Source organism: Salvelinus namaycush, chromosome 4 (genome assembly GCF_016432855.1).
Source record: "Salvelinus namaycush isolate Seneca chromosome 4, SaNama_1.0, whole genome shotgun sequence".
NCBI lineage: Eukaryota > Metazoa > Chordata > Actinopteri > Salmoniformes > Salmonidae > Salvelinus > Salvelinus namaycush.
The window spans coordinates 54,505,072-54,522,600 of NC_052310.1; the positions used below are offsets into that span (position 1 = coordinate 54,505,072).

The following is a 17,529-nucleotide window of genomic DNA, read 5'->3' on the forward strand; positions in this document are numbered from 1 at the left end:
TAAACGTTGATTTGATTTGACGCTACAAGCTTGGCAAACCTGTATTTGGGGAGTTTTTCCCATTCTCTGCAGATCCTCTCAAGCTCTGTCAGGTTAGATTGGGAGTGTTGCTGCACAGCTATTTCAAATCAAAGTTTGTCACATGCGCCGAATACAATATGTGTAGACCTTACAGTGAATGCTTACTTAACAGGCCCTAACCAACAGTGCAATTTTTAAGTAAAAAATAGGTATTAGGTGAACAATAGATAAGTAAAGAAATGTAAAAAACAACAGTAAAAAGACAGTGAAAAATAACAGTAGTGAGGCTATATACAGGCACCGCTTAGTCGGTCTAATTGAGGTAGTATGTATATGTATGTATGGTTAAAGTGACTATGCATATACTATAAACAGAGAGTAGCAGTAGCGTAAAACGGGTTGGCGGTTGGTGGGTGGCGGGACACAATGCAGATAGCCCGGGGAGCCAATGTGCGGGGAAACCGGTTAGTCTGGCTAATTGAGGTAGTATGTACATGTAGGTATGTTTTAAGTGACTATGCATATATGATAAACAGAGAGTAGCAGCAGTGTAAATGAGGGGTTGGGGGGACGAGACACAATGCAAATATTCTGGGTGGCCATTTGATTACCTGTTCAGGAGTCTTATGGCTTGGTGGTAAAAGCTGTTGAGAAGCCTTTTGGTCCTAGACTTGACGCTCCAGTACCGCTTGCCATGCGCCCAAGAACAGTCTATGGCTGGGGGTTTTGCCCATTTTTAGGGCCTTCCTCTGACACCGCCTGGTGTAGAGGTCCTGGATGGCAGGCAGTTTAGCCCCAGTGATGTACTGGGCCGTACGCACTACCCTCTGTAGTGCCTTGCGGTCAGAGGCCGAGCAGTTGCTGTACCAGGCAGTGATGCAACCAGTCAGGATGCTCTCGATGTTGCAGCTGTAGAACCTTTTGAGGATCTAAGGAGCCATGCCAAATCTTTTTAGTTTCCTGAGGGGGAATAGGCTTTGTCGTGCCCTCTTCACGACTGTCTTGGTGGAACACCAAGGAACTTGAAGCTCTCCACCTGCTCCACTAGCCCTGTCGATGAGAATGGGGGCGTGCTCAGTCCTCCTTTTCCTGCAGTCTACAATCATCTCCTTAGTCTTGGTTACGTTGAGGGATAGGTTGTTATTCGGGCACCACCCGGCCCGGTCTCTGACCTCCTCCCTATAGGCTGTCTCGTCGTTGTCAGTGATCAGGCCTACCACTGTTGTGTTGTCTGCAAACTTAATGATGGTGTTGGAGTCGTGCCTGTCCACGCAGTCGTGGGTGAACAGGGAGTACAGGAGGGGACTGAGCACGCACCCCCGAGGAGCTCCAGTGTTGAGGATCAGCGTGGCTGATGTGTTGCTACCTACTCTCACCACCTGGGGGCGGCCCGTCGGGAAGTCCAGGATCCAGTTGCAGAGGGAGGTGTTTAGTCCCAGGATCCTTAGCTTAGTGATGAGGTTTGAGGGTACTATGGTGTTGAACGCTGAGCTGTAGTCAATGAATAGCATTCTCACGTAGGTGTTCCTTTTGTCCAGGTGGGAAAGGGCAGTGTGGAGTGCAATAGAGATTGCATCATCTGTGGATCTGTTTGGGCTGTATGCAAATTGAGTGGGTCTAGGGTTTCTGGGATAATGGTGTTGATGTGAGCCATTACCAGCCTTTCAAAGCACTTCATGGCTACGGACATGAGTGCTACGAGTCTGTAGTCATTTAGGCTGGTTGCCTTAGTGTTCTTGGGCACAGGGACTATGGTGGTCTGCTTGAAACAGTATTGGTAGTTGGTATTACAGACTCAATCAGGGACATGTTGAAAATGTCAGTGAAGACACCTGACAGTAGGTCAGCACATGGCCGGAGCACACATCCTGGTAATCCGTCTGGCCCCGCGGCCTTGTGAATGTTGACCTGTTTAAAGGTCTTACTCACGTCGGCTACGGAGCGCGTGATCACACAGTCGTCCGGAACAGCTGATGCTCTCATGCATGCCTCAGTGTTGCTTGCCTCGAAGCGAGCATAGAAGTGATTTAGCTCGTCTGGTAGGCTCGTGTCACAGGGCAGCTCGCGGCTGTGCTTCCCTTTGTAGTCTGTAATAGTTTGCAAGCCCTGCCACATAAGACGGAGCCAGTCGGAGCCGGTGTAGTACGATTCAATCTTAGCCCTGTATTGGCGCTTTGCCTGTTTGATGGTTTGTTGGAGGGCATAGCAGAATTTCTTATAAGCTTCCGGGTTAGAGTCCCGCACCTTGAAAGTGGCAGCTCTGCCCTTTAGCTCAGTGCGAATGTTGCCTGTAATCCATGGCTTCTGGTTTGGGTATGTACGTACAGTCACTGTGGGGATGACGTCCTCGATGCACTTATTGATAAAGCCAGTGACTGATGTGGTGTACTCCTCAGTGCAATCAAAAGAATCCCGGAACATGTTCTTGTCTGTGATAGCAGAACAGTCCTGTAGTTTAGCATCTGCTTCATCTGACCACTTTTTTATAGACCGAGTCACTGGTGCTTCCTGCTTTAATTTTTGCTTGTAAGCAGGAATCAGGAGGATAGTGGTCAGAATTATGGTCAGATTTACCAAATGGAGGACGAGGGAGAGCTTTGTACACGTCTCTGTGTGTGGAATACAGGTGATCTAGAATTTTTTCCCCCTCTGGTTGCACATTTAACATGTTGATAGAGATTAGGTAAAACTGATTTAATTTTGTGCTCTCATTACGAAGGCATTTTGCAAAAATGGGTTACCTGTACTTCTTTGTTTGACGTAATGCATTCCTTTGGAATTTCATAGGGTGCAATATACAATGTTTCACATCACATTTCTTGATGTTAACACAATTTATAGAATCAGATTGCATATCATTTTAATTAATAGACATCAGTGAATGCTTCTACAACATTTACTAACTGTTTTAATGTAATATTTGAAACGACTACAAAACTCAGTAATTCTGACAGCTTTTTTTTATACCACTATTCTGGTAATATTAAGCTAAATACATATAATTGACATACTGTACTTGGGCAATATTTTCGGGTTGTCCTAATTGTAACACACCTTTTAATCCATTATTGGTCTTATTACACCAATTATTTATTCAGTTATGCCCATGCAAAATCAATGCAGTTCCTCCCTGTTGAAGTGAATAGTGGCCATTTTGAAAAAAGTCTGATGGGAGTTGTACTGATTAAAGACAAAATTGATGATGACTCTATATAGCAAAAACAAATGACTCCAATGGGTCTCCTTGTTCTGTGTGAAATTTGGTTTAGTTATCGTACCATGTGATAGTAGAGCACATCCCAATACTGTCCATTCTGGCTCGATATACCCCAAAATGCATACATGTATGACCTTATTTGACCCCCCAAGGTGGGCCCATAGAGATGTCATAATTCCAGTTGCTTCATACTTCAATACAGTGGGTATCAGAAGTATTCACCCCCCACCCTTGGATTTCTTCACATTCTATTGTGTTACAAAGTGGGCCTTTTGTCAACGATCTACACAAAATTCTCTGTAATGTCAAAATTCAAACATTTCTTAAAGAGAAATGTAAAATGAACACTAATGTACCTTGATTAGATATGTATTCACCCCGAGTCAATACATGTAAAAAAAAAAAAACAGCAATTGGCAGCAATTACAGCTGATTATTAGGTAAGTCTCTAAGAGCTTTGCACACTTGGATTGTGCAATATTTTCCCATTTTTCTTTTCAAAATTATTAAAGATCTGTCAAGTTGTTGATGGTCATGGTTACACAGCCATTTTCAAGTCTTGCAATAGATTTTCAACCATATTTATTAAGTCAAAACTGTAACTTTGCCACTCAGGAACATTTACTGACTTCTTGGTAAGTGCCTTCAGTGTAGAATGTGTCCTTGTGTTGTAGGTTATTGTCCTGCTGAAAGGTGAATTTGTCTCCCAGTGTCCATTCGAAAGCAGACTGAAGCAGGTTTTCCTCTAGGATTTTGCCTGTGCTTAACTCCATTCTGTTTATTTTTATCCTGAAAAACTCCCCAGTCTTTGCAATGTCAAGCATACCCATACCATGATGCAGCCTCCACCTTGCTTGAAAATACTCAGTGATATGTTGTGTTGGATTTGCCCCAAACATAAGGCTTTGCATTTATATTTTGTATATTTGAATTCTTTTCACAGTTATTATTGCGGAGTAACTATACTAAACAAAAATATAAACGCAACATGTAAAGTCTTGGTCCCATGTTTCATGAGCTGAAATAAAGATCCCATATTTTCCATATACACAAAAATCTTATTTCTCTCAATCTGTGCACATACACTACTGGTCAAAAGTTTCCAAACACCTACTCATTCAAGGTTTTTTTTTTTTTTTTTTTTTACATTGTAGAATAATAGTGAAGACATCAAAACTATGAAATAACACATATGGAATCACATAGTAACCAAAAAAGTGTTAAAGATATCTAAATATATTTTATATTTGAGATTCTTCAAATAGCCACCTTGCCTTGATGACAGCTTTGCACACTGTCCGTAGAGCTCCGAGACAGGATTGTGTCAAGGCACAGATCTGGGGAAGGGTACCAAAACATTTCTGCAGTATTGAAGGTCCCCAAGAACAGTGGCCTCCATAATTCTTAAATGGAAGAAGTTTGGAACCACCAAGACTCTTCCAAGAGCAGCCCGCCCAGCCAAACTGAGAAATCAGGGTAGAAGGGCCTTGGTCATGGAGCTGACCAAGAACAAATTTGTACCTCTGACAGAGCTCCTCTGTGGAGATGTGAGTACCTTCCAGAAAGATAACTATCTCTGCAGCACTCCAACAATCAGGCCTTTATGGTAGAGTGGCCAGACTGAAGGCACTCCTCAGTAAAAGGCACATGACAGCCCGCTTGGAGTTTCGCAAAAGCCACCTAAACAAGACTGAACTCTTTGGCCTGAATGCCAAGCGGCACATCTGGAGGAAACCTGGCACCATCCCTACGGTGAAGCATGGTGGTGGCAGTATCATGCTGTGGGGATGTTTTTCAGCAGCAGGGACTAGGAGACTAGTCAGGATCGAGGGAAAGATGAACAGAGCAAAGTAACAGGACAATGACCCTAAGCACAGCCACGACAACGCAGGAGTGGCTTCGGGACAAGTCTCTGAATGTCCTTGAGTGGCCCCGCCAGAGCATCTCTGGAGAGACCTGAAAATAGCTGTGCAGTAACATTCCTCATCCAACCTGACAGAGCTTGAGGATCTGCAGAGAATAATGGGAGAAACTCCCCAAATACAGGTGTGCCAAGCTTGTAGTGTCATACCCAAAAAGACTCAAGGCTGTAATTGCTGCCAAAGGTGCTTCAAAAAGTACCGAGTAAAGGGTCTGAATACTTATGTAAATGTGATATTTCCGTTTGAATTTTTTTATACATTTGCAAAAATATTAAAAACCTGTTTTTGATTCATCATTATGGGTTATTGTGTAAATTGATGGAAATAACTATGGAATCAATTTTAGAATAAGGCTGTAACGTAACATAATGTGGAAATATTCAAAGGGTCTGAACACTTTCCGAATGCACTGTATGTACCTATGGAGGTGTTACGTACGCCTCTAGGAAGAGGGAACGCAACACCCTGCTACAACTCACCTCCCCGTGGAGTGAAAGACGTATGTGCCTGTAGGTGCGAGTAAGGATGACAAAAGCAGAGAATTTACCATTTACTGGGAATTTATTCCTTCACGCGGTAAATTTGGGGAAAAGGGGCTGAACGGAACCAAAGCAAAGAAAGTAAATGTCAAAGCCCCCCCCTCTCCTATCTTACTTGACTACCCACTACCTACCTAACTTCGCACCACCTGGTGCACTAACCAAAATACAGGGGGTGGTCTGCCCAGGTCTTACCCAGTGTGTATAGACAGTAAATACAAAGGGTTATGTATGCCCGCGGGCCTCTTGCCTAAGCATTTCCTAGGTGCCTTCCCCCCTGGGAACAAAAACAGAATACAAACGTAAGTAAACAATTTCAATAATCAAAAACACTGCCTCCTATGGGGACACACATACCTTAGAAGCAGCGGCTAGAAAGTACTTAACAAAAACCTTTCTCTCAGTAAAACCAACACAGGACATACTAAATCTCTTAACAACACAGGACACACTAATTATCTCCCTCTGAGAAACAACCAACATTTGATATAACCCTTAGCTCTCTCTCTTACAAAGGAACACTGGCTTTTATAGCTGGAGAAGGAGTCTGTAATGATGAGGGGGCGGGGTCAGCTCCAATTAGCAATGGGACCGACCATTCAGCTGCTTGGGGGAATTTTTAGGAAGCCATCCTGAAACACAAACATACAAACAAAACCACAACACAGAAACCGGGGAACGTAACAGGAGGACAGAAGATGGCTATCTCAAGGCCATCAGGCTGTTAAATAGCCATTACTAGCCGGCCTCCACCCAGTACCCTGCCCTGAACTTAGTCACTGTCACTAGCCGGCTACCACCCAGTTACTCAACCCTGCACCTTAGAGGCTGCTGCCCTATGTACATAGACATGGAATCACTGGTCACTTTAATAATGTTTACATACTGTTTTACTAATTTCATATGTATATACTGTACTCTAGTCAATATTTATATATTTCTTAATTCCATTCTTTTACTTTGAGAATTGTGTATATTGTTGTGAATTTTTAGATACTACTGCACTGTTGGAGCTAGGAACACAAGCATTTCGCTGCACCCACAATAATATCTGCTATATTTGCGTATATGACCAATAACATTTGATTTGATTTGAAGGGTTAGTCATTCAAAAATCATGTCAATCCCTATTATTTCACACAGAGTGAATCCATGTAGCTAATTATGTGATTTGCTAAGACACATTTTACTCCTGAACTAATTTAGGCATGCCTAAACAAAGGGGGTGAACACTATTGCAATGACTATATTTGAGTTATTTGATTTGTATTCATTTTTAAACATTTGTAGAATTTTCTTTTCACTTTGACATTATGGAGTATTTTGTGTAGATCAATGACAAAAAGAAACCACTATTAAATATATTTCAATCCCACTTTGTAAAGAAAAACATTTTGAAAAAATCCAAGGGTGTGAATACTTATGATACCCACTGTATTTATTTAACTAGGCAAGTCAGTTAAGAACAAATTCTTATTTACAATGACGGCCTACCCCGGCCAAACCCTAACCTGGACGAAGCTGGGCCAATTGTGCGCCGCCCTACTGTATGGGACTCCCAATCACGGCCGGTTGTGATACAGCCTGGAATCGAATCATAATCTGTAGTGACGCCTCTAGCACTGAGATGCCGTGCCTTAGACCGCTGCGCCACTCGGGAGCCCGAATGTATGTGTTGTATTATGAAGTTAATAACATATCAAATTGCCTTAGTTTGAGAAGATTGTTCCCTGATAATACAAAATTACATTTCATACCCTTAATCCTGTTGGCCCAACTAACTGCATAGGAGTCGTAACATGCAGTTACGTGTATGTTATATTATGTTAAGATACCCACATTTAGCTACCTCCCATTCGTGGGTATCTTACCATAATATAACCCACAGACATGCATAGACCTTAATGAAAATCATAATTAGACTTTGCCACCCAAAGTAGACTTTGCCACCCAAAGTGGACAAATATGTGAAATATGGCGTGCTGGCCCATGGACTCATTCATGTCTGGTGTGTTGGACTGCTCATCACACATTGGAAAGCTATTGGGGTGTGATATGAGATCATAGTCACAATGAAATCAACTGCTTTAGAGTTTGTTTTAAATATTATATGCTACATGACCGTGAAATACTGCATTCAAATAGAATAGGCATCATACATTTAATCATTTCACATAATGCTTATTTTCTTAAATTAAATTAGGCTACCTTACTTTAGATTGTAACATTATCAAATCTCAAGATGTTCGGTTTGATGCGTGGGTCTGGCTCATGGACTAGGTTTATATAGGCCACACACAGATAATCAGTCAGCAAAATGACGTTCAACTGAAAAGGCACTTGCTCAACTATTTGTAGACGGCCCAGGCGCTTGTAGCTGCACCGCCTGTATAGGCCTAAAACAATCGTGCATTTTTTTTTTTTTAAGTGTAGGCCAATAGACTAGTCCTATAGGCTTACATTTAAATATAACTTATTTTGATTTGATTTAAACAATAGAAAATAAATACATAAAAAATTAATTAATTAACTCAAATAGCCTGTAGTCATCATAAGCAAAGCCTATGAAACAATTAGATGACTATGATGGCCTATACGAAGAAATTACTCAACTGAACAGAAAAATATATATCCGCCTATAGGCCTAAATTTAGTAAAATATGCCTACCTAAATAAATCCGAAACTATGTTTGATATTTTTGTTGATTGATCAGTGAACCCGCTTAAAAACTTAATCCAAAAACATCCCACGAATGAACTTTTCAAAATCACTTTCCCCTAATCCTAATTTGCATATAAGAAAATGCGCGGACGTCAAAGGAGCAGGGATCTGTATGGTTTTAAAGGGTCAGACGAGGGGTTAGTTGGGGACAATAACCCCACATGAAAAGTTAGATAGCGACCGTCTGGATTAGTAATGCAAATGCCAATTTTATCAATGGCTAGAGTCCTTAATCTTTGGATCCTCTCACCTTTTTTATTTTCTGGTATCTCAAAATGTCATCGCATTCAATGGAAATGCGCTTGGTTTTGTTAGGTAAAACGTGTATCCGATTCTCACAAACTAGAGCAGCACTTCGGTGAAATGTTAACTTGAAATTGGCATGAAGTTTTCACGTCATATTAGGCCTATATATTACAACAGCAGGCGATTCAATGACATTTTCAAAGGCCTGAATTAAGTGACCGATTAATTCGCTGACTTCAGTAGGCTACAATGCAACTGTTGGCATTCTTATGTAGGGATAATGTCATCATTTTGAGGAAGGATGTTGTCAATAATGCGCAACGGCTTTAATTTGCAACTTCATTCTGCAAACGTTTAGGCTACATGATGAGAGTGCAGTTAGTAGATTTAGCTCTAAACCTATTCTTATCTTTTGATCAATGCATCAAACGTTTAAAACATCGAAATGTATTAACATGTCTTTACACTACCTTAACATTTCTTGAAATTCTATAAATGTTCACTGGGCAATTTTTTTTATTTTTAAATAAACAATTGCGTTTTAGGTAGGCTATAGTCATTCATGCACATAAATTCAAACTTTTTCCTCGATTTGTATTAGGCAAATCAAATGCCATCTTTTTAAAAACTAATTTTCGAATAAAATGTCTTCATTGTTTAAAGGGATGTTTTTAACAGGCCTAACCACTCCCAAAACAATCAACGTTAATACTTTCGATACCTAATTAATATGGATCTTATAGAGATGGAAATGTTAGTGAATTTGTTGTTTGGAAATTTGTTAGTGAATTGATTAGGCTAGCCTATTCGTAAATTGAGCAGTGTTTAGCCTATCTGATGTTGTTTTAAAAACAATTTTTCTCACTTGTAGGCCTATTTATAATACTGTTCTCTCTTATACATTTAGTTTAGGTTAAGCCAATTAAAATTCGTTGTAGTAGGTTTATATTTTCTTTTAAATCAGAAGTTGGAAATTATCTTTGGGGAAACTGAGCATCTGGAAAATGTCAAATGATATACATACTTCAACACTGATTTTCAAACATTGGGATGTTAATTAGTCATAGCCTATGCGTCTTTTTCGAAGGACGAACGTTGATTAAATCGGACGTGGCATTTGTAAAACCAGGCTAACTTCCTAAAAAACACACATCTCAAGAAATCCCACAGTATCCAAATAATATCTCGTGTTTGCTCTAAGAAGATAATACCAGTACTGTTAGCCTATCAGTTACCGGCCGCTGTATCAAACTCTTTCAAGATAGTGAGTAAATTAAATTTTCAGGGTGCAAACTCCGCCAGATGAGTCGATTTCAGCCGGTTTAATATTACTTCACTTTATCCTGAATCCTTCAGAAGGCCGCGGGCATGGAGAGTGAGTTCGGACCGACTCTTCCCTGGTTGCTATTTGTCTGCGCGAGGCCCAGGGTGCCCTTTTGATCATTTCAATCTTTCCTTGGTGCGCTCCTTCTGATTGGTCGAGGGAGTAAGACGGGGAAAATCTTTAATTAAGTAGATAATCTCTTGTTGGGATGAGAGTGGGTCCATTTCAGAGCCCCCCTCTAGTGAGTCCCACATGAGTATCTTAGCATATACAGCCAGTGTTGATTGGGGTTGTGTATGTATGTAGGGTAGTAGCTCTCACTATATCATCTATCCTCATTTAGAGAGCTGCTGAATGTGCATGCCATCCCTCTATCCTCTCTCATCTCTTCTGTCAGGATGTTCATGCATTTGGAGGTCTGTTACTATATCTTCATTTTGATGACTCACATGACAAGGTCCTGCTTCAGCTGGTGAGTTTCAACTATTTTGGACTCTTTGTTATTGCCTCATCCATCCAAAGCAATGGATGTGATAGGAAGGTTGTTCATTAAGTATTGTACATAGGCTTATTGGAATAGAGAAATAATTCAATGATTTTGATGGTGAAAGGTTTTTCTATTTACTAATCAAATAAAAAAGTTAGTTTAATTTTTTACCTTTGAAAATGGTTTACCAATTAGGCTTTTTGATTTTCCTTTATGAGAATGTACGGATGGAAAAGTATTAAATATTGACAATTCAATATTGTCCTGTAATTCTTGTAATGTTTATTACTCATTAATCTACTTTCATCTCAGTCTATTTTACTGAGGATTTTTTTGTTTTGTTTAGGTCTTTTGGATATAACCTACCCAAAAATGTCACTTTAACACTATGGTTCTTGACCAGCAGGCCAGGTTTTAATTCATTCACAAGGATTTAGAGGAATGATATGGTTTAGAACCATGTTATTATATGTTTTAGTACTGCGTTATTTAAAATAGATAATGATGCTTTAGTACCATATTATTAAATGCTATTAAAGATACCTAATGAGAGATGTTAAGTGAGGGAGCTGTGGAATTCCTGCCCTTGCTGAAGGACACTTAATTCCCAGAGTTAATAAGCTGTCTCCTCTTCCAGGTCAGTGAATAATTTCCTGATGACTGGACCTAAGGTAAGCCAACATTCTTTTGATCTTCTGCCCAGATCCCATTTTCCCTTCCCTCCTTCCCTCCCTAAAAAGAGAGCAAAAACCACCCTGTGAGGATCTCTTACAAAACCTCACTCCGAAGACATTATTGCGTTACGTTACTCTCTTTCTCCCTCTCTGTTTCTATCTATAGACAGCATCTCATTTTCTCCACAATGAGAGTTTATGGTTCATATACATATGCATTTTCATCATTTATTTGTTGTAACAACAGCAAGAGTGTAACTTAGCAGTGTTTTGGCCTTTTGGGTTCACTCCATATTTGTATCTAATGCACTTGACCCTACTGAGGCTAAGAAGCTTTGAATGTCCATGGGTTGAGATAGTAGAAGTGGAGAGTTATTGGGTTCAGTGTGTTTAGAGGCAGTGGCAGGAGAGGACCTGGAAAGGGTTTTGGTCAATTTAATTTATTTTTCAGTCAATTTAGGAAGTTAACTGAAATTCCAATTCCAATTTTACCCATGAGAGGCAATGGAGGCAGTAGAGGCACAAGAGGTCCCAAGATTGAGTGTGTATCGCACAGGAGGCTGTTGGTGAAGGGATGAGAGCTCATAATAATGTCTGGAATGGAGTGACTGGAATGGTATACCGTTCCATTCATTTTGTTCCAGCCATTACTATAAGTCCTCCTCCCCAATTAAGGTGCCACCAGCCACCTGTGGTATAGAGACCATGGAGGCAGTAGAGGTCCCTTGGTTGATAGAGCTAGACTAGAGGCAGGAAAGGCAGTAGAGATCTCTCTGTGTTGAGTGGGAATAAACTAGAGGCAGTAGAGGCAGGAAAGGCAGTGCTGGCATGTGCTGTGCTGTGGTGGGTGGTCATCATTATCCCACCAGACCCCAGTGAGAAGCAGAGAGGTGGTGGCTCAGTCTCTCAACAGGCCACTTGAGACATATCATTCACACAGTCTCAACAAGGACCAGAGAGCTGGGCGAACAAGCCAAGTGGACATGGTGAACATGTAAAGAATAGGGCTTGGGATTCTTAACTCACTCAGGGGTTGTGAATCATGTTCAAAAAGTTGAATTAATATTGTATAAAGACTTTTTTGGTCAATTTTGGTTGCTAACCGAAGCTAATGTTTATTAGTATTGTTACAACAAAAACTAAGTTAATACACTAGGAATTTTGGGGTTATAGAACTAAATGTCTCTAGAATTTGTTGCTTTTCATGATTGAACCTATTCAGTTTTTAGTATATTGTACCATCACATATGCCATGATGATATACTCTGTGTTCCTCCAGGCTTACCTGATTTACTCCAGCAGCGTAGCAGCCGGGGCGCAGAGCGGCATCGAGGAGTGCAAGTACCAGTTTGCCTGGGACCGATGGAACTGCCCTGAGAGAGCCCTGCAGCTGTCCACACACAGAAGCCTCCGCAGCGGTAAGAGCCAATGATCCAGGCTCCATTGGAATTCTGAATTCCACTTTGGAACTTTGGAATTTCAATTAGAAAGTTTGGAGAATTTGGGAATTTCTGTTGTGCTGCCCAAATTACTCCCTCTTTTTCTGCCTAAATGACACTATTCTCCATATAGTGCACTATTGTTGACCAGACCAAATCTAGGGCACTATATGGTCAAAAGTAGTGCACTATATGCTGACTAGGGAATAATTTGATTTGCCCTTTAATAACAGTCCGGTTTTAAGTCACAGATAGGCCCATCCAGATCAAGGAGGAAGGACTCTTTCTAGAAAGTGAGATGGCGTTTGTTTGTTTGTTTAGTCAGGAGATTCATCAGTCAAAAGGATCGTTACAGCAACCCCACGGCCGCTACGGTTCCCTCACCCAATACAACACCAACCCCACGGTCACACTGGCCAAAACAAACACTACTAATCCAATTCACAACATCCTACTGAGCCTCCCATCGACGGGACCCTGCTCAGAGGCCTTGTGAAAACATGGCACCCCAATGGCAATTAGAGGCAATGTGTTAATTACCAGGAGAGATAGGAGATAAAGGATACTGTGGAGTGAGAGGCGTTGAAATAGAAGCCCCACTCTAAAGATAAGGGTTAGGGTCACAGGCTAGAGGAGAGGAATGACCTATTCAGAGGAAGGCATTCCTGAGTACAGAAGGCATTCCTGAGTGCATTTTAAAATGTCTCTCTCACCCAAAGCAAACAGAGTGACAGCGCTTGTCCTTGACATCAGTTCAGTAATCATTGCTATTATAATATAATAATATATCATCTGTTTTTTCCACAGCGAACAGGGAGACAGCGTTTGTCCATGCCATCAGTTCAGCAGGAGTCATGTACACTCTGACGAGGAACTGCAGTCTGGGGGACTTTGACAACTGTGGCTGTGATGACACCAGGAATGGACAGCGGGGTAAGAGAAGATTTTAAAAAATCCACACACAGATCATTGCAAGACACGCATAGATGAACAGCTGATGTACATACTGTGTTGTAGTTATGTGATGGGATTCGGTTGTAGGCAAAACAACATTTAAATTATTTTTTCAAGTACTTTGGAAATAATTCCCTTCCACGTATTTCCGTCACAAATGGTGAGCCACCCTCTCGTACAGACAAACTCCTGCTTGTGTCCCCAGTAGGTAGGAGGGTGGGGGGTGGGGGGGGGGGGGGGGGGGGGGTGGGGGGGGTGGCTGCTGCAGTGAACTGATGGTTGTGGTTATGTTTACAGGGGGTACAGGCTGGCAGTGGGGGGGCTGCAGTGACAACGTGGGGTTCGGTGAGGCCATCTCCAAGCAGTTTGTTGACGCGCTGGAGACGGGCCAGGACGCACGGGCCGCCATGAACCTCCACAACAACGAGGCTGGACGCAAGGTACAGTATTTACTTTACTTTGTACTTTTACTCTTACCATTATTTACTATATTCTCTATGTTCCCTGACTGTGACACATACAGTAAGGCATCCATAAAAACAGTACCCATCTGTCCCCTAAAACATCTGTGAATAAGGACACACAAGGAAATACTGTACTCCTCAGCTTTCCAGATTGATAGTTGCTGTGTGGCGATCTGCTGTGTGATGACCATTCAGGTGCAAATCAGCAGGCGAGTGCTAGGCAACACATTGGTGCTGCAAGGGGTGAGCTATCCCTCGGCACCATACAAAACTTTGATGATATAGTGAAATATTATCATAATTCCAGATAGATATAGAGCTTGGCTTTCAGGGTGTTCTGAACTCCAGATCATGTTGAGATTAAATCAGTGAGATTGCCATAGGGGGGAGCTCTTGTAGTTCAAGCTGGAGGGCCAGATGGCCTGTCTGATATTTGCGTTTCCCACTCGGCCCCCCAACCGACCGACTGCTCAATGTAAAGTACCTTTTGAATAATTTTTTTATTTCTCAACCTGCCCAGTGAGAATTACAGCTTACAGCAAGCGTACCACCCAAGCGTCCCCTTTCACGTCCCCATAAGTGAGGTGCCACTCGTCCTCCAATAACCACAGTGTGTTCGCTGTACCAGAAGGGCCTATTTACCAGTTACTGAATGTCCTTTATTATGACAAGACTTGAGTTGCAAGATCTCAGGATCACTGGTGCTACTTCTTAATTAGAATATCCCATGGTTCCACACACTGCAGACGGGGGCCAGTATTATGCCTGCCTGCTCTCTTTAAATACGTTTTTAGTTTCATTCTTGCAATAAGCATCCAACATTTATTCTGTTGGTCTTTGTGTGGCCCCTGAGGAGTCCATAGTCAGGGATGAAGGACCACAGGCGAGAGAATGCAGTGGTCTTTGTTTACCCCGCCTAGGAGCCCTCCTGTTGGGCCCTCGCTGCCCCTCCGAACCCCATGGCACCTGGAGCATCATTGTAACAAAAAAATACCAGAGAAAAAAAGAAAAACTCACCCCTTCTTCATTTTGACACTCAATAGACTCCCCGTAGTCTCTTCATTGGTTCTTCTCATGGCAGAAAACATGTTGACAATGGCCTTGCTAAATAAATACTCCTCTCACTCCAGGAGGGACACAGTCAGTGTCTCGATGTGAAACTTTGATTTGGCCCTCACCTCGCGAGAAAGCTCTTCCCCTCCCAGTAAAGAAACGTTCCTTTTGAACCGACATCTGTTAACATATGTGTCGGGGTGAAGTCAGGAAATATTGAGGGGGATCACAAAAGCTGACAAAAACTTGAGCATGAACCTTGAACCTATCCTTTCTCCCCTCAGTGAATTCATCCTCTTTTTGTCAAGTGGGAAGGCTTGAGCGTACAATGGGTTCATTTGACAACACATCAATCAAGAGCCAATGGTCTTCACATTACACAACTGATTCTTTGAAACAAAACCATGCTCAGCCACACACACATACAAAACTGATTTCCTGAGACCAAATCAATGAACTTCTCATTTGCATGTTGCTGCTTTAAAGCGCAACTGAAGGCAATAAACAACTTGTCTAATAGAAAACGACATTAGTCAGAAGCAAAGTTTTGTAAATTAGTTCGTCATGACTTACTTGAGGGTTGGGCTTTCATTTCACAATGCTTACTTTCCCACTAACAAGGGATACACAGCTGCAGTGATTGCACTCTATCCAATCCTACCGCAGAACACAGATACAGTGAGACAGACATGTTCACATAAGACAACAGGTTGCAATTTTTTTTTACTTGAGAAATACGGCACCAAATACCTTAGCTAGATGTCAAATTGTGCAAGTTATCTTAGATTCATTCGGACTATTTTGAGAAAGTAATACTGGCTTTGTTTCTATGGCGTCTCATGGGCGACAAAAACATCAGTAACTGGCACATCGAACCACACCCCAAGACTGAAATATTGTTTCTTATAGTGATGAGCAACAGAGAAACATGCTGAATCAGTGTGTTCAGTTGTGCTTTAAAAATAAGTCTCTTTAATGATTTATTTTTCTATACTCCTGTTTCAGCTGGTATTTGCCTAGTGCTTACATTTATTTTATTTAACCTTTATTTAACTAGGCAAGTCAGTTCAGAACAAATTCTACATAATAATTATATGGCAACAATAGGTTATTTCTGGAGTTTACAGAGTATTTACTTTATGTAATGTTCAGGTTATTATAATTACCATTTTCCAGGTGAATCAGACTGTAGAATAAAGCTTAACCAAAGTCTCCCTCCCTCCCCCCCTCCACTCCTCTCCTCTCCCTCCACTCATCCCCTCTCCTCTCCCTCCCAGGCGGTGAAAGGAACCATGCAGAAGACATGTAAGTGCCATGGCGTCTCCGGGTCCTGCACCACACAGACCTGCTGGTTACAGCTACCAGAGTTCCGGGAGGTGGGAAACTACTTGAAGGAGAAGTACCACCGAGCCCTGAAGGTATATATTCTTTATTTTTTATATTAAACAATATTGTTTATAGGCACTTTAAAGGCACTTCACATAAAGTTCCTTCATTTATTAATTCAAGGTGGACCTGCTCCGGGGGGCCGGGAACAGTGCAGCCAGTCGAGGGGCCATCGCAGAGACTTTCAGCTCCTTCTCTCGTAAAGAACTGGTCCACCTGGAGGACTCCCCAGATTACTGCTTGGAGAACCGTACTCTGGGTCTGCCTGGCACGGAGGGCAGAGAATGCCTGAAGAAGGGCAAGAACCTAAACAAGTGGGAGAAGCGGAGCTGCAAGAGGCTGTGTGGGGAGTGCGGTTTAGCCGTGGAGGAGAGGAAGGCGGAGTTGGTGTCCAGTTGCAATTGTAAGTTCCACTGGTGCTGTGCGGTGAAGTGTGAGCAGTGCCGTAAGACGGTGACCAAGTACTTCTGTGTGAAGAAGGGGGGGCAGAGGGGGAAGAACGAGAGTGCTGGGAGCCGTAAGAAGAACCTGAGGCTGAGGAAGAAGCACTGAGCTGCATCCATCTTCCTCACCATCATCATCACTGCCATACATACGCCTTGTCTTCTCACAAGCTGATTTTCACAGACCCTCTCAAACGTTTTTACAACAAGCTTTCTGCTTGTATTCAAAAGACTTAATTGGAAAATAATTTATTGAATAAGTCAAGTATTGTTGTTATCCCAATCAAATGTTTAATAGTGGGGTAGAAAATGTGTGTAAAAAAAACATGTTGATAAAACTACATGATAGAGAAAAAATAGAGGGAAACTATTAGTTGTGTAGAACTGATGGTATAAATGGTATACATATATTTAAAAGTATTTTTTTTTTAACTTTTTCCCCCAATTATATATATTATTATAAGTCATTGGGCATTTAAAGCATGTTAAATACGGCCGCACTCAATAATCTCCTTCATACCTGATATCTTGAACAACTCTTCCTTAATGGTCCGTCAACGGTAAACCTCAACAGCATCTTATTTATTGTCATAAGTACCACCAATGAGCTACGCCATTTCCGATTGGTCAGTTTATCA

The 17,529-nt window shown here is 41.7% G+C and overlaps 1 protein-coding gene across 1 annotated transcript; it reads left to right on the forward strand.

Moving 5' to 3' along the window:
* The first annotated feature begins 10,389 nt into the window (after positions 1-10,389).
* On the forward strand, positions 10,390-17,000 carry LOC120045658 (protein Wnt-8b). The gene is made up of 7 exons (XM_038990588.1): positions 10,390-10,463; positions 11,116-11,149; positions 12,432-12,570; positions 13,399-13,524; positions 13,843-13,985; positions 16,340-16,480; positions 16,572-17,000. The coding sequence occupies exons 1-7, from the start codon at positions 10,390-10,392 to the stop codon at positions 16,998-17,000; spliced, it is 1,086 nt and encodes a 361-aa protein (XP_038846516.1).
* Positions 17,001-17,529: the final 529 nt, after the last annotated feature.